Source organism: Halichoerus grypus, chromosome 6, assembly GCF_964656455.1.
Source record: "Halichoerus grypus chromosome 6, mHalGry1.hap1.1, whole genome shotgun sequence".
NCBI lineage: Eukaryota > Metazoa > Chordata > Mammalia > Carnivora > Phocidae > Halichoerus > Halichoerus grypus.
The window spans coordinates 46,552,626-46,568,840 of record NC_135717.1 but is presented as its reverse complement, the minus strand read 5'-3'; the positions used below and the strand labels follow the sequence as shown (position 1 = coordinate 46,568,840).

At 40.1% G+C, this 16,215-nt stretch overlaps 1 protein-coding gene across 3 annotated transcripts in view; it reads left to right on the top strand.

The window, feature by feature from the left end:
- Positions 1 to 16,215, top strand: part of PRKCQ (protein kinase C theta) — a 183,870-nt gene that overhangs the window by 51,043 nt on the left and 116,612 nt on the right. For all 3 annotated transcript variants that reach the window (XM_078075116.1, XM_078075118.1, XM_078075117.1), the window contains exons 3-4: positions 3,209 to 3,408; positions 13,165 to 13,225. In XM_078075116.1, coding sequence (XP_077931242.1) covers positions 3,209 to 3,408; positions 13,165 to 13,225 — 261 coding nt within the window. The remainder of the gene's footprint in view (positions 1 to 3,208; positions 3,409 to 13,164; positions 13,226 to 16,215) is intronic.

The following is a 16,215-nucleotide window of genomic DNA, read 5'->3' as shown; positions in this document are numbered from 1 at the left end:
AGTATTTATGGAGTGGGAGAGAAAAAGTGCCTTTTCCTTAGAGCTTCTATTCTAGCGGAGGAAGAGAGGCATGGGACAAACTGGAATATATGGAATAATGATAAGTGCTGGGCAGGAAACCCAAGCAGGGCAAAGCGGGGAGCAAAGGCTTGGGGACAGAGAGGCGTGTTTTATTTCATATAGGGTAGTCCTTAAAAGGCCTCTTATGGAGTGGCATTTACAGATGCAGGAAGAACCCGATTCAGCAGTTGAGAACCTCCAACGAGGTGTTTCCAGCTCAGAATCTTGGGTTTCCAAATCCTACCATGCTGGCTTTTTCCTCCCTTAGAAGACTTGTGCTTTGTGATTGACTCCATCCTTCTAGCCACTGTGAGTGCATCAAAGCTGAGGAGAATGTCTGAATCATCCTGATTTCCCTTCTGCCTGGATTTCTCTCCTGTTTAGTTAAAAGTGAGACTAGCACTTGCTCCCAATCTAAAACCTTTCAAATGTCACAGAAACCTTTGAAGTGTAAAATGTCTGAGTTTTTCAAAGCCGCTTTTGACTTAATGGGTCTCCTGGATCCCATTCTCTATAAGCACAGGGTCTCACTGACATTTGCCTCCTGAGAGCCTTTTTTAAACTTCTTCTTCTTCTTTTGGCCTTGCCTTTGAACTTGGTCTGATCAGCCATGTGGATCAAGAGACCTTGTCAGAGAAGAAGACTTTGTTTTTCCAAAAGGTTAACCTGCAGAGTTCGGAGATTTTGGTTTTTGATTTTGTTTTGGTTTTTGTTCTGAAAAGGAATCACTCTGCACATCACAATTCAAGTATTACTTCTATGGAATTTATGGGGTTTTTTATTTCTTCATTTGATTATAGTTGACACACAGTGTTATATTCATTTCAGGTGTGATTTGATAAGTCTATATGCTATGCTCACCACAAGTGTACCTACCATCTATCACCATGCAGCACTATTACAATACCAATGGCTAGATTCCCTATGCCCTACCTTTCATCCCCATGACTTATTCACCTCAGAACTGGAAGCCTGGACCTCTCTCTCCCCTTCCCCCATTTTTCCCACTCCCCACCCCACCCCTCTAGAAACCATCAGTTTGTTCTCCATATTTATAGGTCTGATTCTGCTTTTTGTATATTTATTAATTTGGTTTCCTTAGATTCTACATATGAGTAAAAAATCATAGGGTATTTGTCTTTTTTATTTTGACTTATTTCACTTAGCATAATACCCTCTAGACCATCTATGTTGTTGCAGATGGCATCTCATCCTTTTTATGGCTATATAATAGTCCAGTGTGTATGTGTGTGTGTGTGTGTGTGTGTGTGTGTACACACATCTTCCTTATACATTTGTGTATTGTTGGACACTTAGGTTGTTTCCATATCTTGGCTATTGTAAATAATGCTGCAATGAACATAGAGGCGCATGTTTCTTTTCAAATTAGTGGTTCTATTCTCTCTGGGTAAATACCCAGCAGTGGAAGTACTGGATCGTATGGTAGTTCTATTTTTAAGTTTTGAGAATCCTCCATACTATTTTCCACAGTGGCTGCCCCAATTTTTAAAAATGTATCCATCTTGGAGATCTTAGATTGCATTTTCCATGATGAGTCAACAGAACAGGGACAAACAAGGCAGAGTGTTGTCAGTCTGAGAGCCTTTAGAAATGGTAAAACTCACTGTAAGTAGATGGGATCCTGAGTTCCGGTCCTCTTTTTGGGAGATTACAAACCTAGTGAATGGAAAGGTGAGAAGAGCCTTATCACAGGCATCTCTGTCCCTTGCAGGGGCGTGGAGAAAGGTTGCAGCTGAGGAGTTATGAGAAAGAGGGGCTTCCCATCTGTGGAAGTAAAATGTTACTGTGGTCATCAGAATTGCCACTGGTATTTTTAAAAAGTGCAATCTCCAGTTAAATTTTTTTTTTTAAGCAAGCCATAAAAACCCTCCCCTTCCTCTTCCACCTTTGACAGTGTCAGAGTTTATCCCTTTAATAGCCAGGTTTATCTAAAATTAGAAGTTTCTGTTTATTCAAGTGCCTGTATACCTCCCAAATGACAATTTAGCAAATGCTAGGTGCATGTTCTGCTTTGGTATTGTGCATCAGAGAGAAGGGGCCATCAGGAGTCCAAACTGCTTTGTTTCCATGCTTAAATGGATCTTACTTTACCAACATCTCTGAATTGCTAAATCTGCCACTTAACGTGCTTATTATCACAAGAAACCAATACTCAAATACAGCTGCAGTTTGCTGTTCCTGAAATGATTAAAGAATAAATACTACAGAAAATCCAGTGGGGATGAAAGATACGCCAGTATCACTTAATTCCACTAGCAGACTCTTTCCCAATCACTTGGTGGTTCTAGAGAGGTTTTCCTTACACTTTATCACCCTGACCATAGTTCTTGTCATCAGCCACTTCCAGGTCTCCCGCCTGCCTGCCTATTCTCACATGTAGGTCTATAGTCTGCTTCCCTGATCCGAGGGATTGAGAACACTGCCTCTCTGAGTTTCTTGTTTGTTTTTGTGTAGGGTGGATGGTGCATGTAAAATGTATCCTCACTTGAGAATTAGAGAAAGAAATAATGGCTCATTATGTTTTAGAGGTTTTTTTTTTAACCTCACAGTGCATTTATGTCAAATGGAAAATTTTTAAATGTCTTTTTAAGAAGCATTCACTATAAGCCTTAAATTATGCCACAGAGTCTTTCAGATGAACACACAGTAGTTTTCGATCGACTCTTCTTAACCAGATGACAGTGAAATTAATTAGTTGTGTGTCCACCCTTTGTAGATCATCAAAGGAAGATACCAAAAGGCATGAAAGTGTATGACATGTAGAGAATGGGACCTAGGTCACTCTACCCTCCCAAATATAGCAGGCTTGGCCCCTGATGTCTATTTGCTCGAAGTAAAGCAACTAACTGTTGAATAGGAAAAGAACATTGCCAATCCAAGACTTTATCATATTTTTGTTGCTTAAATTACCAGATTGATTTTTAAGTTTCAATGTCTCACCTTGCAAATAGACCTTAGGACTGTCTCATCCTGTCCTATATTGTCTGTAATTGTTTTACGTGTTACTTTTGACTTCCCGATGGAATTATGTATCCTAGAGAACAGAGGGAGCGAGTGCCACTGTCAAGTTGAATTATTTCCCAGAGTTGGCTAAAGGAGTAATGAGAACGTATCTTTCTGTTCCTAGAGAATGGACAAATGTATATCCAGAAAAAGCCAACTATGTATCCGCCCTGGGACAGCACTTTTGATGCCCACATCAACAAGGGAAGAGTAATGCAGATCATCGTGAAAGGCAAGAACATGGACCTAATATCTGAAACTACCATCGAGCTCTCCTCTCTGGCTGAGCGATGCAGGAAGAACAATGGGAAGGCAGAGATATGGGTAAATATCCAGGCTGTGAGCTTCTTTTAAGTGTTCACACCACTAAGTGATAAGCACCACACTCGCTGAAGACTAGAGCAGAGTTTCAGTGTCATCCTGAAATTATGACACACTAGTCTTGGATGAACAGATTCCCTACCACTTACTCACTGATGGCTTGATAATGAGAATGTTCGTTGTAGACTGTAAAACATACTGACATATTCAAATACCTTGACTCCTGTGTAAGATGAAGAAGGTCTCTTAGGCTATGAAGAATTGTTATTGATCTATAACATAAGCTCAGAAATATCACAAATTCCCCTTAATTTGGGAACCTAGCTGTGGACTATTTGTTGAGATATCATATCTATGTGATCTCTTGATAAGATATCTTAGATAAGGTGATAGATAAGGGAAAGGACCAGCAAAGATCCATGTGAGGTTTGGTCTTCCCTCTCCATACTTTGCCACTCCCTATCAATTTTTTTAGCCATAACTATTCACTTAGCTCACTTTGTACCAAACAGTACATCACACACAATCCATGTTGCTGTACTAAGTTTTTGAAAACTTAATAACTGTTTGGGTAGCGAATGTTTAGAAATGTTAAAGGAAAGAGTGAAATATAAAAGCATAAAAAATTCTCATGAAAATTTCTGAGGTCCACAAAATGAAAAAACAAAACAACCACAAACACCAGTTAAAAACTGTTTTTAAATGATCTGCAACCCAGAAAATGTTTTCAAATGCTTTATCATTTATTCAAAAGGAGAGAATCTTACCTTTTTCTTCTTATTTCCTATAACTCAGGTTTTTAAGAACTCCACCCGAAACATTTTTTGAAGTTGCTGGTTTCAAAATGGGAATGATGGAAACCTAACAACTAGATTTTGGTGTCATTTTTAAATTTTTGACCTAAAAAAAAAATCAGTACTCTTAAGGAAAGTATATATTTATATACATCTTTGCTGGTGACACTAAAGTAATCTTTGAAGATAAACATATACCAAGATTTTTTTTTTTTAAGTTCCCACACTTAAACATGTTTAGTAAATGTAGCCCAGTAGTATCTGTGGTGCACTTCTGTGTCTGGTGGAGAAATGATCATGGAAACAGATCTTGTTTCGGGGGTGGGGGGGCTGCCTAGGCAGGTAGAAGAGGCTAAATAACTGATAACATCACAGGTGCGACTTAATGTGGAAAGGTTTACACAAACCAGGGAGTGGGAGACGCCAGCACTTAGCTCAGCTAGAAGAGATTAATTAGACCAAATGTTAACCTGGTTTTCCACTCATCCTTACTTATTTTCGGCTTTCTGCCTCATTTTTTTTAAAAAGAGTCACCAAATCCCTAATTTTTCAAAAGTAGCATGCTATTTGGGGCACCTGGCTGGCTCAGTCTGTGGAGCGTGTGACTCTGGATCTCGGGGTTGTGAGTTCAAGCCCACATTGGGTGTAGAGATTACTTAAAAATAAAATCTTTAAAACAAACAAATAGCATGCTATTGGATTTCCTTCTCAGTTAAATGGATAATGAAATTTTAAATTATTTGTTTAGGCTTCACTGATGAGCAGATTGGTTTTCTATTTATATCTCTTTAAGTTGTATTTGATTTCTTGCTTAGGTGTTTTCTGATTTTATTCTTGTCAGAGTTTTTACTTCTTTTTTTTTTTTTTTTTGTAATCTAGGGTTATTTAGCCATAAATAACCTTGGCCTTTGGTGGTGGCCTTCAGATGGTGGCCTTCAGATCCTCATTTTACTTAAGCAATCTTTTTACATTTTACAACTTTTTTTCCCAAGAATATTTCTTAGTTTACTTTCATTTATAGTGTTTAAGGGCCAACAGGATGCTCTGGACTTAGATTTCCCCTTGCTCTATTGAAATCCACTTTCTTAAAAATAATTTCTCTATCTAAAAAATATCCACAGGGGAAGGGAGGGAAAACAGAATGGGAAGAAATCAGAGAGGGAGACAAACCATGAGAGACTCTGGACTCCAGGAAACAAACTGAGGGTTACAGAAGGGAGGTGGGTGAGGGGATGGGGTAACCTGGTGATGGTTATTAAGGAGGTCGCGTGTTGTGATGAGCACTGGGTGTTATATGCAACTAATGAATCATTGAACACTACATCAAAAACTTAGGCTGGCTAACTGAACATAAAAAGAAAAAAAAGACGTACCCACAAAAAAATATATCTATTTTCTGAAATTTGCCCTTCATCTCCACAGACTCCATCCAGTTTCTTTTTCTTTTTTTAATTTTATTATGTTATGTTAGTCACCATACAATACATCATTAGTTTTTGATGTGGTGATCCACGATCCATTGTTTTCGTATAACACCCAGTGCTCTCTGCAGTACGTGCCCTCCTTAATACCCATCACCAGGCTAACCAATCCCCCCTCCCCCTTCCCCTCGAAAACCCTCTTTGTTTCTCAGAGTCCATAGTCTCTCATGGTTCATCTCTCCCTCCAATTCCCACCTTTCATTTTTCCCTTCCTTCTCCTAATGTCCTCCATGCTATTCCTTATGTTCCACAAATAAGTGAAACCACATGATAATTGACTTTCGATGCTTGACTTATTTCACTTAGCATAATCTCTTCCAGTCCCATCCATGTTGATGTAAAAGTTGGGTATTCGTCCTTTCTGATGGCTGAGTAATATTCCATTGTATACATGGACCACATCTTCTTTATCCATTCATCTGTTGAAGGGCATCTCGGCTCTTTCTATAGTTTGGCTAGTGCGGACATTGCTGCTATGAACATTGGGGTGCATATGGCCCTTCTTTTCACTACATTTGTGTCTTTGGGGTAAATACCCAGTAGTGCAATTGCTGGGTCATAGGGTAGCTCTATTTTTAAATTTTTGAGGCACCTCCACACTGTTTTCCAAAGTGGCTGTACCAACTTGCATTCCCACCAACAGTGTAAGCAGGTTCCCCTTTCTCCACAACCTCTCCAACATTTGTTGTTTCTTTCCCTGTCCATTTTTGCCATTCTAACTGGTGTAAGGTGGTATCTCAGTGTGGTTTTGATTTGGATTTCCCTGATGGCTAATGATGATGAACATTTTTTCATGTGTCTGTTAGCCATTTGTATGTCTTCTTCAGAGAAGTGTCTGTTCATCTCTTCTGCCCACTTTTTGACTTATTTGTTTTTTGGGTGTTGAGTTTGAGAAGTTCTTTATAGATTTTGGATACCAGCCCTTTATCTGTAGTGTCATTTGCAAATATCTTCTCCCATTCTGTGGGCTGCCTCTTTGTTTTGTTGACTGTTTCCTTTGCTGTGCAGAAGCTTTTTATCTTGATGAAGTCCCAAAAGTTCATTTTTGCTTTTGTTTCACTAGCTTTTGGAGATGTATCTTGAAAGAAGTTGCTGTGGCCGATGTCAAAGAGGTCACTGCCTATGTTCTCCTCTAGGATTTTGATGGATTCCTGTCTCACATTGAGGTCTTTCATCCACTTTGAGTTTATCTTTGTGAATGGTGTTAGAGAATGGTCGAGTTTCATTCTTCTGTATGTGGCTGTCCAATTTTCCCAGCACCATTTATGGAAGAGACTGTCTTTTTTCCATTGCATGTTTTTTCCTGCTTCGTCAAAGATCATTTGACCATAGAGTTGAGGGTCTATATCTGGGTTCTCTATTCTGTTCCATTGGTCTATATGTCTGTTTCTGTGCCAGTACCATGCTGTCTTGGTGATCACTGCTTTGTAATATAGCTTGAAATCGGGCAACGTGATGCCCCCAGCTTTGTTTTTCTTTTTCAACATCTCCTTGGCAATTCGGGGTCTTTTCTGATTCCATACAAATTTTAGGATTGTTTGTTCCAGCACTTTGAAAAATGTCATTGGAATTTTGATCGGGATGGCATTGAAGGTATAGATTGCTCTGGGTAGCATAGACATTTTAACAATGTTTATTCTTCCGATCCATGAGCATGGAATATTTTTCCATCTTTTTGTGTCTTCTTCAATTTCTTTCATGAGTGTTTTGTAGTTCCTAGAGTATAGATCCTTTACCTCTTTGGTTAGGTTTATTCCGAGGTATCTTATGGTTTTTGGTGCTATTGTAAATGGAATCGTTTCTTTAATTTCTCTTTCTACAGTTGCGTTGTTAGTGTATAAGAAAGCAACTGATTTCTGTGCATTGATTTTGTATCCTGCCACATTACTGAATTGCTGGATGAGTTCTAGTAATTTGGGGGTGGAGTCTTTTGGGTTTTCCACATAAAGTATCATGTCGTCTGCGAAAAGAGAGAGTTTGACTTCTTCTTTGCCAATTTGAATACCTTTTATTTCTTTTTGTTGTCTGATTGCTGTTGCTAGGACTTTTAGTACTATGTTGAACAACAGTGGTGAGAGTGGGCACCCTTGACATGTTCCTGATCTTAAGGGAAAGGCTGTCAGCTTTTCCCCATTGAGGATGATATTCGCTGTGGGTTTTTCATAGATGGATTTTATGGGCTTGAGGAATGTTTCCTCTATCCCTATACTCTGGAGAGTTTTAATCAGGAAAGGATGTTGTATTTTGTCAAATGCTTTTTCTGCATCAATTGAGAGGACCATATGGTTCTTCTCCCTCCTCTTATTAATGTGTTCTGTCACATTGATTGATTTGTGAATGTTGAACCACCCTTGCATCCCAGGGATAAATCCCACTTGGTCGTGGTGGATGATCCTTTTAATGTATTGTTGGATCCTATTAGCTAGGATTTTGTTGAGGATTTTGGAATCCATATTCATCAGGGATATCGGTCTGAAATTCTCCTTTTTTGGGGTCTTTGCTTGGTTTGGGGATTAAGGTAATGCTGGCCTCATAGAATGAGTTTGGAAGTTTTCCTTCTGTTTCTATTTTTTGAAACAGCTTCAGTAGAATAGGTATTATTTCTTCTTCGAATGTTTGGTAGAATTCCCCAGGGAATCCATCAGGCCCTGGTAATATAGCTTGAAATCGGGCAACGTGATGCCCCCAGCTTTGTTTTTCTTTCTCAACATCTCCTTGGCGATTCGGGGTCTTTGTTTTTTGGGAGGTTTTTGATCACTGCTTCAATGTCGTTACTGGTTATTGGCCTATTCAGGTTGTCAATTTCTTCCTGTTTCAGTTTTGGCACCTTATAGGTTTCCAGGAAGGCCTCCATTTCATCCAGATTGCTCAGTTTATTGGCATATAGTTGTTGATAATAATTTCTAATAATTGTTTCTATTTCCTTGGTATTGATCATGATCTCTCCCCTTTCATTCATAATTTTGTTAATTTGTGTCCTTTCTCTCTTCTTTTGGATAAGTCTGGCCAGTGGTTTATCAATCTTATTAATTCTTTCAAAGAACCAACTTCTAGTTTCATTGATATGATCTACTGTGTTTCTGGTTTCTAATTCATTGATTTCTGCTCTAATTTTAATTATTTCTCTTCTAATGCGTGGCTTAGGCATCGTTTGTTGCTTTTTCTCTAGTTCTTTAAGGTGTAGAGTTAGTTGGTGAATTCGGGATTTTTCTATTTTTTTGAGTGAGGCTTGGATGGCTATGTATTTCCCCCTTCGGACCGCCTTTGCAGTATCCCAGAGGTTTTGGACCGATGTGTTTTCGTTCTTATTGATTTCCATGAATTGTTTAAGTTCTTCTTTGATTTCTTGGTTGACCCAAACATTCTTGAGCAGAGTGGTCTTTAGCTTCCAAGTGTTTGAATTTCTGCCAAATTTTTTCTTGTGATTGAGTTCCAGTTTTAGAGCATTGTGGTCTGAGAATATGCAGGGAATAATCTCAATCTTTTGGTATCGGTTGAGACCTGATTTGTGACCCAGTATGTGGTCTATTCTGGAGAAAGTTCCATGCGTGCTCAAGAAGAATGAGTATTCTGTTGTTTTAGGGTGGAATGTTCTGTAAATATCTATGAGGTCCATCTGGTCCAATGTATCATTCAAAGCTCTTGTTTCCTTGTTGATTTTCTGCTTAGATGATCTGTCCATTGCTGAGAGTGGAGTATTGAGGTCTCCTACAATTAACGTATTGTTATCAATATGACTCTTTATTTTGGTTAACAGTTGGCTTATGTAGATGGCTGCTCCCATGTTGGGGGCATAGATATTTACAATTGTTAGATCTTCTTGTTGGATAGACCCTTTAAGAATGATATAGTGTCCTTCTGTGTCTCTAATTACAGACTTTAGTTTAAAATCTAATTTGTCTGATATAAGAATTGCTACCCCAGCTTTCTTTTGAGGTCCGCTGGCATGGAAGATAGATCTCCATCCCTTCACTTTCAGTCTGGATGTATCTTTAGGTTCAAAATGAGTCTCTTGTAGACAGCATATGGATGGATCCTGTCTTTTTATCCAGTCTGCAACCCTGTGCCGTTTTATGGGAGCGTTTAGGCCATTCACGTTGAGAGTGATTATTGAAAGATATGAATTAATTGTCATCATGTTGCCCGTGAAGACGTTGTTTTTATAGATTGTCCCTGTAAATTTCTGTTGTAGAGCACTCTTGGGGTCTTTCTCCTTTTATAGAACCCCCTTTAATATTTCTTGCAGGGCCGGCTTAGTGGTCACATATTCTTTCAGTTTCTGCCGGTTGTGGAAGCTCTGCATCTCTCCAACCATTCTAAATGACAGCCTTGCTGGATAAAGTATTCTTGGCTGCATGTTCTTCTCATTTAGTACCCTGAATATGTCTTGCCAGGCCTTTCTGGCTTGCCAGGTCTCTGTGGATAGGTCTGACATTATTCTGATGTTCCTCCCTCTGTATGTAAGGAATCTCTTCCCCCTAACTGCCCTTAAGATGGTTTCCTTGGTTCTAAGATTTGCAAGTTTTACTATTACATGCTGGGGTGTTGGCCTGTTTTCCTTGATCTTAGGAGGGGTCCTCTCTGCCTCTAGGACTCGAATGTTTGTTTCATTCCCCAGATTAGGGAAGTTCTCAGCTACGATTTGCTCAAATACATCTTCTAGCCCTCTCTCTCTCTCCACTCCCTCCGGGATTCCAATGATTCTGACATTGGAACGCCTCATGGTGTCACTTATTTCTCTGATTCTATTTTCATGGATTCTGAGTTGTTTTTCCCCGGCCTCCTCTTTTCCCTTTTTATCTATTATACTGTATTCCAGATCGTTTATTCTCTCTTCTGTCTCAGTTACCCTAGCTGTTAGATTATCTAAATTGGATTGGATCTCATTGATAGCATTTTTAAGTTCTGCCAATTCCCCTTTTATTTCTGCCCTTAGAGACTCTATGTTGCCATTAATTGATTTCTTCATTCTAGCCATTGTCCTCACAGTTGCTAGCCTGAATTCCATCTCCGACATCTTGGTTATATCTGCATCCATTTGTAAATCTGCAGCATAAGTCATAATCTCTGAGGCTTTTCTGTTTTGGGGGCTCCTCCTCCTAGTCATTCTGTTGATGGGTGTTTGAGGGAACGTATAGAGTCCAAATTATTGACCAGAACCCAAGCAAGATGCACCTGTTTTCTTGGGACCTTAGGGTTGCTGGCCTCTTGTTTTCCCAGCCTGTCTTCTGCCGGAGGGGCCTGCCGCGCTGTTACTCAGGCAACCCTGTTTGGGCGGAGTTGCCCTGCGCCCCTGTGGCGGGGGATGGGCTCAGTGGGAATCAGTCTTTGGGGCTTTTGTTCTCTGGCGCCTTTCCCTGGCAGCTTTCCGCGTCTCTTCCGCGAGTCAGAGCAGAAGAGACCGTTTCCAACCCTCTGCCTCAGAGCAGAGAGACCGCAGTCTGTTCTTCAGTGAGCTCTCCAGGCCACACCGTCTCCGTTTCTGTCCGTGCTGCTATAAACTGCAGCGTCCTGGGTTGTGTGCCCCTCCGCAGCGCTCCCAGTCCTGCCTCCAGGTCGGGGCACGTCTCTGCCCTTTGTGCTTCTAAAACCGCCAGCTGCTCCCAACTCGCGCACGCGACTCTGCCGCTTGGGGTTTCCACCCCCGGGGGCTGTAGTTCACCGGCACGACCCCGGCGCACCGGGTTTCCATCTCGGAGGCTGCAGTTTGCGTGCGCACGACCGTCGCTCCGGGTTTCTGTCCGGGGGGCCTGTGTTTCGCGTGCGCACGACCCCGCTGGTCTGGTTTTCCACCCTGGGGGCTGCCCTAAAGTTCTTTCCCGACGCTACGGGTCTGCGAGTCTGTGCCCCGTCTGCAGCGCGCGAGGCTGTCACTCACCGGCGGTGTAGGATCCCCATGGCCAGGCACCCTCCCGCTGCCGTTTATCCTCCGATATCTGCCCGCAGGATCACGGCTCTCCGCTTTGTACCTCACAACCAACCGCCTGCGATATTCTGTTTGTAGAGATCCAGATCTTCTTACATCTCAGGCTGGTTTCGTGGGTGCTCAGAGTGGTCTGGTAGATATCCAGCTCAATTCCGGGGACCAGTTGAAATAGGGTCCCCTACTCTTCCGCCATCTTTCCCCCCTCCTCCATCCAGTTTCTACACACCACACTGAGACTTGCCTTCTGCTTTCCCAAGGATTCGATTGTTCATATGATTACCTCTTGTTCACTCTCAAAAGCATGATGCAGTGTGATTTCCTATGGATACTGTTTTTCCAGCAGCTAACTGGTTCAGTTTTGTCCATCACCACTAAGTCCCGAATATTGATAACTTTGTGGTCATCTAGTACCAATTTTCCCCACTTCACTTGGGAATGAGCCCCTTATTTCTTGCTCTTCTAGTTCCCTTTTTGTCCCCATCTTTATTACTTATTCCATAAACCAGAGAACAAGGTGTATATACTTGATGTTAAAAGCACTTCTCTTCTCATTGATCTGTTTAAGCTAGCATGAGGATTTATAGTTGACCAAGCAGTAAATGCTTATGTTATCATAAAATTCTAATAGTTGTGATGCTTTGACGCTATTATGTCAGCTTTGCAGAGATCCTGAAAGGCTTAGTGACATGCACAATGTCATACAATCAGTAAATTATTTAACCACAATTCAAATTTGGTCCTGGGTTCAACCAGACATTTCTTACTATTTCTCAGTTATTCTCATTAACCCATGGGTGTAATGATCAATAATGACCTTCAATTCACCTTCTGATTCTTTTGAGTATACTAGTGCTCTAGTGCTATGGTTTAATATGTTAGCAATAGTAGTCAAGTTATCTTGGATTTGTCATTTTCCCCCATGTCACATCACATGATATCCTGCATCATCCCTTCAGTGATACTGTTCTGGTCTCTTCTATGTAATGATACTGAAATATGTATTTTTATCCATTCTTGGACTAATCAAAATTTCCCTTGGTGGATTATCCAGCACTTTCCCAAGGAAACAGTCTCTCCTTATGAAAGGAAAACACTGCTCCCACTTCATACCCTGGTTAACCTAGAGGCATGTGGGTAGGCACCCTCAAAGCAGGATCCATCTTTCCTTTCAGAAGGCCTACTGTTCCCTGCAGTTAGCTGGTCCCAGTGTCCGTGATTCTTTTGTCGTGGTGAAGACCAGAATCTGCCCTACTAACAACCATGTAGATGAGAAGCAGCAAGGATATCAAACAGAAACTATTTTAGGATTTTGTTTCTTCCTCACAGAAATTTTGATGTCCAAGTAAAATTAATGAGTTGCTGAGGTGTTTTAATAAAAGGAAGGTTGTATTCATGGATGTTCTGATGATAACCGTAATGAGTGAAATGTAAGGAGGCGGCAGTCTTGGGCTCTACATTGGAAATCTGCTGTCACCATACTTGTCAGTTACTATGTCATTAAACTTAGCACTTGTTTCACGTTCTGCTGATATTTCTTTTTTTTTTTTTTCTTAATCAGTTAGAGCTGAAACCTCAAGGCCGAATGCTAATGAATGCAAGATACTTTCTGGAAATGAGTGGTAAGTAACATTTTGTCTTGTTTGGGAGTGAGGAGGGCATGTCCTTTCTCCTCGTGTACAATCTATTTGACTCTTGCAATAGCAGAGAAAATAATTAGGAGCAAAGGAAACACAGGAAGTTTTCTCAAAAGTTTTCAGTGGTGCTCAAATATTAGTTGAAAATGTACTATCTGGGCCAGATAAACGTAGAAATATACAATGTTTCTAGCATTAGTTTCTAAATAGTGTGAACTCACGTACCCAGGGCTTTCAGAGTCTGTCTGTATTTTAGTTTGGAAATGTAACATAAATACAAAAGGCTCTGTTTATATGTCACTGTGAGTGATAAAACAAGCGACCACAGTATCAGTAAAATACAAAATGAATAGGAAACCAGTAAGTATTTTTCATAATGCTCATAGCAAAATAATAAGGCTGCATGTTAGTCACCTCAAATCCTTTTAGGAACAGGCAGGAGAACATGCATCGCGAAAGAGGGTCATTTGCACGTCACGCACAGACATGGATCACAGAGGTGACACTTATGAGCAGGGCGCTTGGTACCTGTGACAGCCTGTCCGTTCCTCCTATTGCATTTGTACTGTATCATCAGAGTGCTATACAAACAAATCAAATGTTGCTGCTCCTAAAATCCTAAGCCTCAGGATGGATATGTGTACTTACTGATCACAAACTGATTTTATTTTTTCCTAAATTAGTTTTACTACCAAGAAACAAGTTTTAGTTTAGAGATTTATGGTGCTTTCTGGGTTTGGGATCAATATATCCAGTGTCCTTGAGTCCAGATTCAAACAAGTACGTTGAAAAAAAAAAAACATATTATGAGATTATCAGGGAAACTTGAACCCTCACCAGGTATTTGGTGATGTGGAGGCATTGTTATTAATTTTCTAGGTGTGATGATGATACTGTGGTTCTGTTTCCTAAAATGGGTCCTCATCTTTAAGACACATACTAAAATGTTTATAGATAACATAACACCAGGCATTTACTTCAAAATAACCCGTTGGTATGTGGGTGTGGGTAACAGATAGCATGTATTGGAAAATAGTAGCCATGGACTGGTCATTATTGAAGCTGGATGATCGGTACTGGGAAATTGATTACAGTATTTGCTCAGCTTTTGTATGGATTTAAAAATTCCCATAATAAAGATTTTTTTAAGAAGAAGAAAAGGATCCCTAAAGAGGCAGCAGTACAATCTGAACTTTTCTTTTATCTCGTGGAGGCTCTAGATACATAGAACATGGCATTGTACCATTTTTTTAAGATTTTATTTATTTGTTTGAGAGAGAAAGTGCACAAGCAGGGGGAGCAGCAGAGGGAGAGGGAGAAGCAGGCTCCCCACTGAGCAGGGAGCCCAACAAGGGGTTCGATCCCCAGACCCTGGGATCATGACCTGAGCTGAAGGCAGACGCATAATCGACTGAGCCACCCAGGCGCCCCAGCATTGTACTACTTCTGAGTTGGCCAAATGGTAGCATATGGTTGTAGGAGCTGGGTAACCAGGCTTGCATAGTAAGTGAAAGTACTGCCCTAAATGATAATGTCAGTAGTGTTTAATTCCCTCAGGAAGAGGAATTATGTTCTTTTAGTTCAAAACATGATCTAATGTAAATTGAAGGAAATTGTCCATGAGAATGCCAAGTGTTTTGGGTAAATGGTTTAAAGACCACTGCTTTGAGAAACAATTTCATGGATATTTATCCTATTGCTTCAAAACTTAAATTTTCTCTTAGAATGAGAGAGAACATTCAGGTGGCGCGAAAACAATGATATTTCACAGACAGAAATTACACAAATCCAGGAAAGTTTTTTTGTTTAAGGATAGAATTTTGTCATGTTTAAAATCTTTTGTATCTAGATGCAAATTGAGACTCCATTTCTAAGTTTTTATGTATCTAAAAGCTCTAATTTTTAACAAACAATATTGTGGACTAGCCCAAATAGAAAATTCTTTATTGATGACAAGAAGTATAGGATATCATTCTATTTTAAGAATATTATTATATATAAGAAATAGTTTTCAGAAGGATTCAGAAAACCAAGACATGAGTTCTCATACTCAAGAACTTAAGCCTAGATTGGAGAAGTAGTACAGACTAAACAATTGGAGAAGAATTTAGTTCCAAAGCACATAAATACTGATTAACCAAGAGAACAGTATGAGTTGCCTTCATTCCAGAAAATTCCATAGAGTGGACATTGAAGGATAGGCAGAGTTGAATTTGCAGACAAGAGGGATAGCTTTCTAGGAGGAAAACATGAAGATTTGAGCAAAAATATAAATGGATGCAAAACTGTGAGAAGACCAGTCTAGGCAGATCAGAGGGCCCCTGCTAAAACCAGAATGAAGAATCTAAGACAGATCTTGGAGGACCTGGAAACCAGGCAAGAGGAGGGTGTAGACCTAGGAACAAGGAGTCACATTATGATGGATGGAAGTAGTCTTTGGGGGAAATTGCTTCTGAAGGAATGTGGGACAGATCTGGAAAGGGAAATAGACTGGATATAGAGAGAGCCTATAAAATTTCATTTTTGCAATGGAGAAGTGATGAGAACCTGGTCTTGGGGCATGGTTATAGGAATGAAATAAAAGAAAGAGCCCAAAAGAAAATCAGATTTCATGGCAGTGTAGATGAAAGGGTATGCCCATTATGAGTACATAGTTGAAGTACTTTATATTTCTTTAAAAATGAAAGTTGAATGAAGGGAAAAAATGTTGATGATGTTCCTTAAAATAGTTGGACTAGGAAAATGATAATAGGAGTGGTAGGGATGGGAGATATGGGAAGAGAAAGCAATTGGGGAAGATACAGGATTCAGTCTTGGATAACGTTTACAATAATGTCATGTCTCCTGTACCCTTCTTTTATGGAAACATCAATATTTTTCTACTCTACAGGGAAGCAAATGGCTATTGCTCTCCACACACAAATCACTCCATTCTCTCTCTTTCGAAATCCTCATTCTGTGATTTCTGTAGTAGA